Source organism: Colletotrichum fructicola (genome assembly GCF_000319635.2).
Source record: "Colletotrichum fructicola Nara gc5 chromosome Unknown KSG_Nara_v1_contig02, whole genome shotgun sequence".
Taxonomy (NCBI): Eukaryota; Fungi; Ascomycota; class Sordariomycetes; order Glomerellales; family Glomerellaceae; genus Colletotrichum; species Colletotrichum fructicola.
In genome coordinates, this window is record NW_027094052.1 from 2,546,485 (window position 1) to 2,559,596 (window position 13,112).

Sequence of the window (13,112 nt, forward strand, 5' to 3'; positions counted from 1 at the left end):
ACGCCCCAAACGCCGATTTTTGCTGTATGACGAGCCTTGTTGCGTCACAAGGCCCCGAGAATAGGGGAAACCGTATCGTCGTCCTGTCGTATCCAGTTTTACACACCATCTATATCTCGATCTCCTTCATCGGCTCCTCCGTAACCTCGGGCTGCTTGCCGTTGGCCTTGCCATTCGCCTTCTCGTTGGTGGTGCCGTTCACCTTGACCTCAGGGTCCTCATTCTCCTTGCCCTCCTTCGCCTCGGTCGTCTCGACGTGCGACAGTAGCGACACACGGGAACCCTTAGGTGTGTCCTCGCTCGGTCTCGGAGTCTCGACTTCAACAAGCTTCGTGGGCTTGAGGCCGTTGGTCTGTAGGTCAGGCAGAGGGGTCTCTTCAGCCACTCGTGCGAGAGGACTAGACTTGCCGTAGCCGGGTCGGATGGGGCTAGCGACAGGTGAAGCACCGCCCAATCGTTGCATCGATCGTCCGCGCTGTTCGCCGTTCGTTTCGGTATTCGTGGGGCTTGAGTACGGGGAGTTGGCGCCAGATCCAGCAGGCGAGCCAGCTCTGTTGGGAGGCACGACCGACTTGCGCTTTGCTGCTCGGCGACCGTACTTCTGGTCCATGCGCCAACGCAGGATACCAAAGTAGGGAGGCTCAACGCGCGCATCCTTGAACTCGCGCAACTTAAGCTCGTTGGTCTCATCGTCCACAAACCACTTGCCGCTGCTCAGATCGTCCGCAACAGTTGCGAGGAAGTGGGCCCAAGACCGAGCAATAACGTACTTGGTGTCGTAGTCGCGGCCGAAAAGAACAATCTGTCCCCATCTGCCGTTGGGGCCGGGTGCGAGATCCACGGCGAGGTTGTTGCCGCCCCAGTCACGGACAAGGGGAATCCACGCGGGGTGAGCGTACGATCGCTGCACAGATCCGGGAGGAACACAATCCTGACGGGCGATGAGGTCCTGACGCCAAGAAGGGTTGTTGGAGGCGGCAGGAGAGGCGGGCGTCCTGGAGGATGAGGGCTGGCCGTTTTCGCTGCCAAGGGCAGCCTTGGAGGGCATGGCGGGCTTGCGGATCGCTGCCTCGGAGAGAAACTCCTGGTTGACCTTGCGCCACTGATCCCATTCCTGGACCATTTCCTCACAATCGAGCAGCATAGAGCCGAAGATGATACCAGTAGGCATACCCAATCGCTCCTGACCATCGTGGATCATGAGCGATTCTCTCACATCAAGGGGGAGGGAGCAGTCCAGCTGATGCTCCAATTCGTTGAGATCGTTGTCAGTGCAGCCTTCGCAGAGCTGGTCGAAAAGCTCAGGGTAGTGCTCCTCAGCCCAAGCATCAATCTTCTTCCAGGAATGGGAAACGGGAGGGGGAGGGGGTGCGCCGTCCTGGAAAGACTGCATCTGCACATCGCCGGGGCTTTGCATCTCGAAGCCATCAGCCTGACTTGAGCGGCGAGCCGACTGGGATCTCAGGCCAGGAGAGTAGGGCGTCGCGGCCGGGTTGGGGCTGGTCGGGGTATTAGGGATGTGGCCGCCATGGTAGCTGCTGTCGCGGGTGAGCCTGTTGTAGCTGTCATCGCCGTAGGGAGAGGAGACATCGGCACGGGATTCGGAGGCGGTCGCGACGGAGGTGAGGATTCCGCTCTGGCGATGGTTCAGAGGAACGTGTCGACCGGTGCGGTAGGGAGAGTCAACGGTCGAGTCTGTAAAAACGTCAGTGGGAAGGCAGACGGAAAGGATTAATTGGGAATCGGGACGTACGTCGGTCGTAGCTGGTAAGGTCGTGCCAGAGAGAGCGGAAAGCCGCACCGAGACTGTCAAATCGCAAAGTTAATGTCTCGGTCCCCTTTTGCGTCCCTGAAATGGTACTGGACGAATAAGACGACGGATTTGTACGTACGAAGACGCCATGATTGGCGATGAGGCCCCGGGCCGAAGGTAGACAAGACAGATGAGCTTGATCCGGGATTGAAAGAAAAGACGCGATCGGCCGGTTGCGGTTGTCTTGTTGTGGAAAGGAAAAAAGAATTGAACGGTCGTCGAATTCACCCCTTTGGCCGTTGGCGTTGAAGTTAGGGGGTAGCGGCCGATTCGTCAACGGGAAAGGAAGGACGTCGGTCTGAGTGCGTCCTTGCAGCGGCCCCCTAAAATGGGTCCTGGATGAGGGTCGTCGGATCGCAATGAGGTGAATGGGCAGAAGGCGCGCCTGTCACCGAAGCTTGTCGAGGGCAAAAGACAGTCGGGGAGAGTTGAGGGTGAATCTGGTCGTCAAGATGGATTTTGGACGCAGCGCGGTCAGGTCAGGGGCGGGCCGCGAAGGGTTGTAATGAGTGTTTATGTCTGACGGGGCGTGGAATTTTTAGAGTTGGGAACGATGGCGTAGTGAAGTCGCGCTTTCCCACAGTGCAAGTCCAGTCCGACTTCTTCCAAGTAAAAAAAAAGGGAAGGGGGTGCAGCACGGCGCAGTAGCGTGGGAAGCTACCTTGCAAAATACCTGGCAGCCGGCAGGAAAAAAGAGGCAGGGACGGAGACTGTGAGAGACAGGACGGCCCAGGGTGTGCGTGTGTGTGGACTGTGGGCTGTGGGCTGTGGGCTGTGGGTGAGGACTGAGGAGGTGGTCTGGCGGGTAGCGGACTTTGTGGCACTCCAGGGGAAAGAAGGGGCCCCGGTGTTAGTGGGAGGGTGAGTGTGTGCTGGGAACGAGCGAGAGAGGGGTGTGATGGCCGCCTGCTGTACCGTAGGTAGTGGACCTTTCAGAACCGTTTAGGAGAGAAGGGGGTCCCCTGGTTTCTCCTTTCTCGGTGCAATGAGGAAGAAGAATAAAAGATAAAACAAGCGTGCAGTGCTTTCCTTGCCAAGCAGAGATTACAAAAGCAAGCCTGGCATGAAGCAACAACGTAAACAGCGAGGGGCGAGGCAAACAATGCGCTGGCTCAAGTGGGCGACGACGTAGAGACAAGCGAGTGTCGGTCGGTGAGTTCGGTGTCGAGAGCGAGTGATTCGGGTATGCGGCCACAACGAGTGGAATGAGTTGAGGCAATGACGGAGGGAGGGGTGGATGAGGGAGGAAGAGAAGACGAGGATGAAAAGAACCCGTGTGGTGTTTAACAACAATGTCGAGATAGACTATAGATAATAGCTCCTGTCCTGCATCTGCCTTGGATCTTCCAGAGAACTAGATACATTGGTACTGTATCCGTACTGCACCTACCTACCAACGACCAATTTAGAGATAGCTGCATACACGCATACACCATCAAGTTATCAAGCCTCCCGCTAGCGTCCTGCAGCACACCTCCTCCTCATTGCAAATACCTACCTAGGAACGGCACCTTGGTCCAGCAGGTAGGTATCACTGCAACAGCGGCACGATGATGGCAAGTGGCAATCTGATAGGGGACTGCAGCAGAGGAGGCGAGCTTCATCAGCACCTCAGCGAGGCGATCTGGTAAATTGGCAGAAGAGGGACTCGGAGATTCGCATTTCAAGTGGGTGCCGCTCTTCCATGCTGCAAAATCCATTGCCCAGGGCAGAAAACTCGCAGCTGTTCCGCCCTGAGCTCAAATGCTCGCGGGAAGGGGGAACCGGACGGCCGATGGGATTGGGCTTTCAATTTACCGCCTTCTGGGAGGCCACTCGCGCGATTGCCATGTATCTCATCATACTGATCTCTGCGCAGAGTTACATTCCCGCAGAACTGCCGGGGACCGCGGGACATTCACAGCATGGTGTACTGGGTAGGCACAGAGGATAGGGGACAGGGGACAGCCAGGCCCCCCCGTCCAACAGGAATGCCCGCGAAAGAAGACGCGCCGAGAAGACGGCGAGACTCAGACAGCCAACCGCCAACCAGCAGCCAGAGGAGACCCGTGGACGACTCGAAGGTGGTGTCGCGGCTCAGGAACGGCGCCGTGCCTGTGCAAATCCAATCCACCTCAGTGTGAGCGAGACCCCTGACTAGGAGCCCATTAGCCGGCGCTGCTAAGGGGATACGCATGGTCCGTGGCAACTTCCAGGCCGACCTCGCGCAGCGGGACATGTAGCCGTCTAATGCGCCACAGGAACCTCACCGTTGCTTTTCTGGCCCGCAACATCTGATGGAGCCTACTGCATAGTACTAGGTGCTAGTCAGGAGGGGAGGGTCCCTCTTCTTCTCATCGAAGATCTTAGCCAGATTCTCCCACCTCACCTCGCTCTCTCTGAGCAGCCCAGCACGGGTTCTGACTCCGAAAAAGGATCAGGTCACCAGGATCGCATGCGGTCTGGGCCGCGTCGACAAACAATCCAACGACAAGGGAAGCATAAACCGCAATTAAGGGAGCTGGGCCTTGCGTCCCTCAACCATCTTGCACCTTCATTTCAACAAGCTCACGCCGCCTCCACCAGCCCCTGGGTTGCATCAACTCCCCTCATCTCCAGCTCTGATTACCGCAAATAACGGTTCATGTGTGCTCTACGGCACACTACGTATCTCAAGTCTCCCATCATCAAAGCTGCTGCCGCGCCTGCCATAGACATCTGCGTCGCCTGTCGTCATCCGTCTTAGTCCAAGCCCCGAGCATCCTCTAGACTGGTCTCGGACAAGCACCAGATCGTCCAAGAACATGACGAACCAACAGGTGCGGTAGAAGCCGGCGATCTAGGTCGTGTCTTCAGACCTGGTCTCGAGGGGAGAAACATTCCGCATCCTCATTAAGCAAACCAACCCCGGCCCGAAACAACATTGGAAGATGGGGGAAGATGGGGTCCCTGAGATTCTTCTCTGCTTCTCTTCGTTCCTAATTACCTTGCCCCATGTCATGTTGAAACATGCAGGGCTCCAGAGATAGTGCCGCGCCGCCCCAAACTGCTTCTCTCTCTTCTCTTGTTTTCTGCCTCCCCTCACGTCTGTCGTAGAATTCCTCCGACGTCCAAACTTAAGCTGCAGAAACCCTGCTCCGCCTCACCTCGCCCGCGCACTCCTATCCGAAGGTGTGAGGTATCCTATATCCTGCACAACCAGAGCTGCAAAAGCTGCAGGGCGCTAGCAATCTGCAAGCACCGGCGGACAAAGTGGACGTCACCCAGACGTTGCGCACGGCGACCAGCAGCCACAGAAGCAGCAACACATGCGCTATCTCGATCGACGTCCCGTCGTCTAGCAGCTCTTCGTCTGAGAGGGGGACCATATGCAATGGTGAAGGAGGGCTGCGCTAGCGCGCTTTGCGATGGGAGACAAAAAAGCCGGCGGCAGTTTCGTGTGGCAGCCGTTCTTCGCCGTTTGACTGGCTAGCGGTTTCTTGATTCTCTTTTGCTTCTTCTTGTCTCTTCCGCTCCCGACGTGTTCAGCTAACATGGACTGGACGCTTGCCTTTTCCGCCTGAGTCGGTCATCGTTCGTCCTTCCCACCACCACCAACAACACCCCTTCCTGGGCGGTTGTAGCATGGGTCACGCTGCCACGTTCCACGCCGTTTCCAGCTTAGCGCTTGAGCCCTCCGATTCTGGTGCGTTCTCGCGCGCTCTCTCAGCTGTTGCTGTTGGAGTTTCTACCCCATGAATTGGCGGAACTTAGGAGTGCAACGGCTAGAACCCATAATACGGGTACCTCCGTAATGTCATGAACGCGCCCTGGTCCCCGTTATCGTCCAGGACCGCCGGACTTGGCGCCTTCCATTCTGAAGTGTCATCCGTGTCATCCAATCTTCATGTTCCAACGAGAGGGGTTGTTGGGGCAGCATTGCAAGTGAACCTTCTGAAGCAGGTTTACTAATGAGCGGCGGTGGTTCCTCCAGCTGTCGTTCAAGTTTTCCGCCCCCAATATCACACAACCTGACTCTTGCAAGAACCCCACCGCACGATAGGCGACGTCGATTCGGCCTGCGAACGCTGGTCCGTATTTGTCCCACCTTCGCCGCCGCCCTCACCAACCATCAGTTGAGGATCCACACGATGTGTTCCCTTCACTTCACGGCAAGATGGCCGAGCGGTCTAAGGCGCTAGCTTCAGGTGCTAGTCTAGAAATAGGCGAGGGTTCGAATCCCTCTCTTGTCACATTGAAACGACGCTGTTCGGGCGTTATCTTTTGCTGTTGATCGTGAGGTTTTTGGTGTTGATGTTTGAGACGGCGTTGTGAGACTCTCAGTGAGTTTGGGGGGTGCCCTAGGCGCAAGTGCTGCCGTTCCGTTGGCGCAGACAGGATGCGAATCCGATAACGATTAGCATCGAAAAGACGTTAGCTCGATGTCTATTGCTATCATACTTTCTCAGACAATTTCAGCAACGTCACATCGAAAGCGGCTCATCTCAATTCTGTGGCCTGAAGTCGGCGGTGGTGCAGTGAAAATTGAGTGTGGCTTGAGCGTCACTTGTACCCCACATGGCGCCTTTCCATTCTCACTCTCACTGTGACTTCAGCTTTCCGGAAAACCATCCTTTCGAACATGAGCACTCAGCTAATGGGCTACAAGTTGACGGTGAAGCTGATTTAACCTGCAGAGAAGCTTCTCGGGACTTCGTGTAGATCAGGATCGTATTCCAGTCCAGCAACGGCCCCACCGCGATTCAGCTCGGCATGGATCCAGAGCAAGCCTTAGACTCAGCTGCCCCAGGTCTCGGGTTGGCGGTTCCCTCTTTCGAACGTCCCCGAGGTTTCGATATCTTCCCGGCCAAGCCGTGGAATCTTGCATTCTTTCCGCACAGACGATGGCGTACGGCGGGCCGGATTGGCCTATCCAACCGAGAAAAACTCTGCTTGCAGAGAAGTCTGTCAATGGTGCGTGGAACAGAACGCCCCGCGCTTCGTCTGCCGGCCGAGCGGCCATGCAGGAAACCCTCGGACCTGGCATCAAGACCAAGCGGGCCCGGCTTCCTTCAGCTTGATACAGAGAGTCTTTGAGACGGTCGACACAGTCAGCCTCACTGGGACATCTTCAGACGAAAAGAACGAACGACAACCGCGCGCGGGAAGACGTCACATTATGCGACGGTGATGTAGGGCGTTCACCCACAAGGTTCGCAAGGTGTGACGGATCCGGGGTTGTGGCCGTGGTTCATGGGATCCCCGGAGGTCCGTCCGCCGTCCGTCCTCCGGAGTGCACGCGGAAGCCAGTGTGCCCGTCTGAGCCGATTAGACTGCCGACAGCCCTAGATGCCAGCTGCAGGCGAGGTCGCCCCGTGGCCTCTGTGGTTCTGCGGTAAGTCAGCATCTAAGCCAAAGTGATTTTCAGTAAAGGTGGATTTGAGGCAACCTAGACAATGTCGGTCACCGCCGATCCTCGCCTCACGTCGCCACCACGTATAGAGCTCTGACCAGTCACATTCGCTCTGTGTGACTTAGTCGCAATAGCTTGCTTCACAATATGCATCTCATCGACATGGGCTTCATTCGATGCCGTTCATTCATATCCATCACGGGACCCAAAGGTCGCGTCATCACGACGCGACAAGCCGTGGCTGGTGGATGATCCTGGTATATACCTTCATCTTGCCAGTCCTTGATATCAAGCTTAGAAAGGCCGCTGTGGTACTCGTGATCTACTTGTGGCACCAGAGCTAATCTTTTGAGACTGGTGATCTTTTGTAACTTGATCAGCTCGCTGTCTAGCAAGTTACACAAGTGATGTAATCAGGCCAAAGGCTCGCAGCTCAGCCACATCCCCGTCATGATGAGAGATTTGATTATGACAGCCAAAGTTTCCCGAGAGGCTTCTCTACGGGATCGATTACCCCGCGTTTGGAAGGTGTTGATGAAATGATTAGCTGTCAGGAGTTGCCAACGCAACAGGGCGGTCGCGTTTAAGGTGGCCAGGTCTCCTTGGGCAACACAACATCCCCTGTTCGTGAGCCACGAGCAATGCTGACCTTCAGTCTCGAGCGAATAAGCCTCTAGAATGGTTGCTTATAATCACAGTCCGAGAGGACCAATGAACATGGTGCCCCCGTTCCCAGGGAGACCAAGTCTGACGGCAAGCTTATTGGAGCTTTGGGGCAAACAGACTCTTAGATTGTGCCGTTCATCGCGACTGACGTTGCTTCAACTTCGACCTCGCCTCAGGAAGCTGGAACTCTGTGAGAGGGCCCCGTATATAAGGGTTGGGTGCATTTTCAGACCTGATCCCGCTCTAAAGGACAAACAGAGATTTGCTGTCCCGAAGTTTTCCGAACTGCCTCATAAGCGATTTGTTAAACTCATGCCGATCGTATGCTGTTTCATACCACCATGTGCAGATGAGATGCCGGGTTGACGCGAACCCCTGACTGAATACTTCGAAGCTTGACAGAGATGGCGGACGAATGTAGCAACGCCATCATGACTGGGTCAAATTGGACATTGCATTTGTAGAACCGAAGAAATACCACCCAGCCTGATATCAGTCTGCTTTAAAGGTACCCAAACAGAGATTATCGCATCTTTCAATTGTTTGCCTTGTTGGCATATCTTCAAGCGATTTGTTCTCGCTCTTGAATGTCCTCGATCTTGGATCGTTTACCTGAGCATTCTCTCAGAGGACTCTCTTCACCCCAAACCCCTTCATAGTGAGACGTCACCTAATGCTTATGAGTCGGAGTTCTGAGTAACGGGTTCGATTCAACCACCCACGAAGGCTATGTTTATGTGATTGCAATGCGTATCATGGGCCGTTAACTACTTAAAGGGTGCACTTTCAATAAACCAATCGTCCCTCCAGAAGCATCGTCGCTTTGAACTTCGGTACTTATTTGTGTGTGGAATATCCACGCTGGCGATGCTGATAGCTTGAACCTGTATATTTCTGCAAACATGATCCCACTACACTTTGGATGAGTGATTCACTATTCACGTTGCAGTACCCCAATAGCAAAGCCGAGCCCCAGAGACAACGAGGATTCACAGGAACATCTGTGAGAACGGGTTTCCTTCCCGGTGAGTAGTAGCCTTGGAGGGTTTATGGCACCGATATTTCGGGCGCTCTATTCGCGGAGATTTTTGTCTCTCCATTGCCCCTTGTCTCATGAGGTGTTACCTTGAGATCTAAACATGTTCGCAAAGCGTCATATTCACAATCTATGATATCAGCTTGGGACCAAAGTCGTCTTCCAGTGGGTGCATAATTCCACCTGGATAGAAGAGCACAACTGGTAGCAGAAACGAAGGAAATGCGACTGAGTCTGAAGTGGGATTTAAATAGGGGCGACGAGTGTACAGACGTAGACACCAAGGAATAACTCTCAAATAAACTCAAAGGACGATGAGGACAGAGAATGGAGAAGGATTTGGCCCTGGTTGGACTATGTCGGTATCCCGCGATGAGCCTGTTATGATTATGATTGCACTTGCCATGACACAGGTAGTAGCCATGAGTCAACATGACGCTGAACGAGTTATTGTTCAGCGCGGCAATCCAATATCAGTTTTCTATGCTCTGATTAGGAGTGCTTTTTGCAGCGCGAAAATATCTTGATGTACGCCATTTGGAAAGCCATCTGGAAAGCTTTCAGACAAGGCCTGCCTACAGTATGCATCCAGACCGGGTTGGCCAGCAAGCGCTCTGGGTAGGAAGTCGAATAAGAAAACAGAGACTATATGCATACTCATATATGAGCGTTATGCGAGAAAATTCACCAACACACAATGTAGTTCCGTGTGTCCAATGGTCACAGCAAGTCGTCAGCAGTGAACGTTCTCGTTGCGATGATCCAACCCACTCACAGAGCGAGAAACCACGGTACAAACTCAGACTAGGTAGGCGCATGTGATAATGGCGTCGCCATGTTATAAATCTGTGGAATACTCTGCAAAGGAGCGATATCGACGATGAAGCCCTCACAGGCCGAGATCTCCAGTCCAAGCAGTCGTTCTGCTCTTGCTTCTCCGGCGATCAGCCGTGAGGTGTTGAGACTGCCAACCCGACATAAACATCATTCGTTGTGCTCGCCGTCATCTGTAGTTCAACCACTATGCATTCGTTGTGGTTTTTATATATCATCCAAGGCAGCTGGATTGGCTCGACACTGTCATTCAAACCCTCGCCGAGGGGCCGTCACGTTTTTGCTGTCACCAGCTTCTCCCAGTTCAAAATGACGTCCCGGCGTTGGCTGTTTGGCATGACCTAGTCACATTCGTTCTTTCTTTCGCCGTTGCATGGCAAACTACTTCACTGCCTCCATCTGGTCAGAGAGGCACGCATGATGCCGCTCCTTGGACGGGATTGGTCGGTTTATAACGTGTCGCCGTCTTGGTCCTGTTCAGACATATATAGCATGAAACTTGTAAGCAAAATGCATTCTTTTACTGATGTGGGTATCTCTATTGGTCTCCATCCAATGCTCATGAGCGTCGTCATATCTTCACCCGTCTCCAGGGCACAAATATATTTACACCGACACGAGCCTTGGCCCAGCGTCGGGTCAATGATGCTTTCTACGCATCAGGTTCGCTCGCCTCCTGCACCAAGGATTTGTATCTGCCCCTCCCAGAGTCGGTGGACAGCCTGGACAAGCACTCCTCCCGCAGCCGCTTCTTGTCGAACGGCAGCGTCTGCAGCTTGATGGCCTCTAAGATGTAAGTCACCACCGTCATCGTTTGAAGCGGTGGTTCGCGGAGAAGCTTGGCGATGGCCTCTGGATCCAGGTCCTCATTGTCCCTCCAGATGAAGTACGATCGCACCGCGGGCCCAGTGGCGCGGAAGGGTCCTGCCGAAGCCTTATAGCTTGCCATACGCTCCTCGGCAGCGGCGACTCGAGGGTCCTTCTGCTGGGTCCGCTTGGGAGTGACTGCAGGTGCCTTCTGGATGCTCTCGGCGATGGATTCGCCTTCGACTTCAGTCAGGAAGAATACGCTCCCGTGCGTCTTCTTCTCGGCACCGTCGATATCGTCGGCTGCGACGGCTGCTCCATCTGCGAGTCGGATGGGCAGGACAAGCTCGGCGAAATGTGGCCTCGGGGGCGTCGGATCAAGGCTGACCCTTTTCCGTTCCAGTTCATGGTAGAGCTGGAAGCCAGCATATGCATCTGTGGCCGAATCTGGTGAACGTGAGAAAGTTAACTTTACAACTCGTAGAGTAGGGGCTTACAAATGAGTTGCTCTGGCTTCAGGATCCTGGACCAGTCGCTCGAACGGACGTCTTGCCCCTTGAACATTGGCAGGCCGAGATGTTCTTTGACCTGCACGGCAAGCGGCACCAGCCTCTTGTTGATGAGGTCGTACTGGCCCTCTTTGGAGTACTTCACGAGCTTGTGGAGGTGGCTGAGCTCGAAAATACCCCTGGTAGGAACTCCCAGATGCGTGTTTAGTCGAGTACAATCTCCTTTGATAGCCACGCCTGTCTTCGCTACACTAGGGTCTCCCATGATCTTGATAAAGGTTGGCGATACGAGGTCGTCCTGGGCTGGAAACAATGCAACGTGAAACAAGGCGATCCGACTTTCGTTGGCAAGCTGGATCAAAGACACATTCTGCCTCGGGCCTGATTTCCTGGTTGCCCTCGGATACCACTCAAGGTCGAAGCCAAGAACCTTGTCCTCCAAGAAGTACTGGCAAACTCGCTCCATCGTGTGCTTGCTCTTGCAGTAGTGCACCTTGACCTTCTTCTCCCCCTCCTCGTCGGAGGGTCCCCGGTAGAGCGTATAAGTGTAAAAGGACTCCGGCGAGCCCTCAGGCGCGTTCTGAGCCCCAAGAAATGCATCTTCGGGTATTTGAAACTTCAAGTCTGTCAGAACGCGGGCTTCGGGGTCGTTGGTGCCGTCGGATAGTGTAGTGGAAGCCGCATCAGACTCTGGCTGGAACTCGGGCGCCGTTGAGAATGGTACATCATCGTCGCCGGATGTTATTGACTCGCTACTGTCTTCGGAGAGAATGTACTCGCTCTCATTGCTTTCCGCCGCGGCGCTTTGCGAAGAGTTTGCGGAGGTCGTGTGCAAGGAGCGAAGCATGTCGACTCGCGGATGTGCTTCTTCTTCTTCCGGTCTTGCTGGCGTGAAGTTGATGCCATGGCCGGGGTGCCAAAGCCGGCCGTACGACGAAGGATACATGGTCGAGTTTGGGCGGCTGCAGCTAGTGTCAGTGTGCCGGTCTTGCGTGGTGCTGTGGGGTTGACATACGCGACAGAACCATTCCGCGACCGGAGAGGCGTTGTAAAAGAATGAAACCTATAGCCAGATGGTCTAGATATACTTCTCAATCCTGCCGGACAACGCATCCGGAACAACGGTGATGCGCCATGGTTGCCAACGGGCATGGCGCGGCTAATCAGGAATCCGGGTCCGCAGGCAGACGCGTTGTGGTGGGTGATGGAGGGGTTCAATTAACTTCTGATTCACGCCCGACGCTGAATGGCCGCTGGAGCTTCTCGCGTGGCCCGGCTTAGTCACACTCGCGGTCAAACACAAAGTCACATGATGCGGATAGGCTCACGCCCAAGCTTTGCAGCACACGCCTCCGGGTCACCACGATCATCTCAAGCTTCGACGATCCGGCGGTTGACAAGAACCCCAATATCGAGACGAATATCAACTCATTCCACGGCCATAATCCCTGCCAAACCTTGGCAACTTATTGAACGAGCTATACCATCACGAGGTCATTACCACGGGTAATCACAGGGCGTAAAAATGGCGTCTCAACTCCTCCCTCTTGGTGGGTTCGACGGGTCCAAAACTACGACAGCCGGAAGCTGATGCGGGCAGAACTCATCGATAAGTGTGTCGGATCAAGAATCTGGGTGGTTATGAAGGGAGACAAGGGTACGGAGTCTCTGACGCCCCTCACCTCACAAGATGCTCACGAACATGACAGAATTCAGTGGTACCTTGCTCGGTTTCGATGACTACGTCAGTAAGTAAATACTGTCATCCGACTCTACTTTGACCTGCGATACTAACGAGTCTTTAGACATGGTTCTGGAAGATGTCACTGAGTTGTCCGTAAACCATTTCAACAAAAAGAGCGGTGGACCATGCTAACCCCATGCCAGCGACTACTCCGGAAACCACACTAAGCTACCCAAGATTCTCCTGAACGGCAACAACATCTGCATGGTATGATGTCTTCTGCTTGTTGTAGGCATATGCGTCGTTTCTAACTCTGTTCACAGCTCATTCCTGGTGGAGAGGGTCCCGTGAACGCGTAAAGGCAGAGTGACGGAAGGATTAGTACGAGTGTG

The 13,112-nt window shown here is 54.4% G+C and overlaps 3 protein-coding genes across 3 annotated transcripts; 1 reads left to right on the plus strand and 2 right to left on the minus strand.

The window, feature by feature from the left end:
- Positions 1-109: 109 nt before the first annotated feature.
- Positions 110-1,903, minus strand: cot-2 (Glucan synthesis regulatory protein; the record flags this gene model as incomplete). Its single annotated transcript, XM_032034015.1, has 3 exons — positions 110-1,695; positions 1,754-1,806; positions 1,893-1,903. The coding sequence occupies 3 exons, from the start codon at positions 1,901-1,903 to the stop codon at positions 110-112; spliced, it is 1,650 nt and encodes a 549-aa protein (XP_031887101.1).
- Positions 1,904-10,372: 8,469 nt separating this feature from the next.
- On the minus strand, positions 10,373-12,188 carry WRN (Werner syndrome ATP-dependent helicase; the record flags this gene model as incomplete). The annotated part of the gene is made up of 3 exons (XM_032034014.1): positions 10,373-10,974; positions 11,025-11,998; positions 12,052-12,188. 3 exons carry the CDS (start codon positions 12,186-12,188, stop codon positions 10,373-10,375), a joined length of 1,713 nt encoding a protein of 570 aa, XP_031887102.1.
- Positions 12,189-12,561: 373 nt separating this feature from the next.
- LSM5 (U6 snRNA-associated Sm-like protein LSm5) lies at positions 12,562-13,079 on the plus strand (the record flags this gene model as incomplete). Its single annotated transcript, XM_032034013.1, has 6 exons — positions 12,562-12,586; positions 12,637-12,693; positions 12,746-12,784; positions 12,842-12,869; positions 12,924-12,987; positions 13,044-13,079. 6 exons carry the CDS (start codon positions 12,562-12,564, stop codon positions 13,077-13,079), a joined length of 249 nt encoding a protein of 82 aa, XP_031887103.1.
- Between the last annotated feature and the right edge of the window lie 33 nt (positions 13,080-13,112).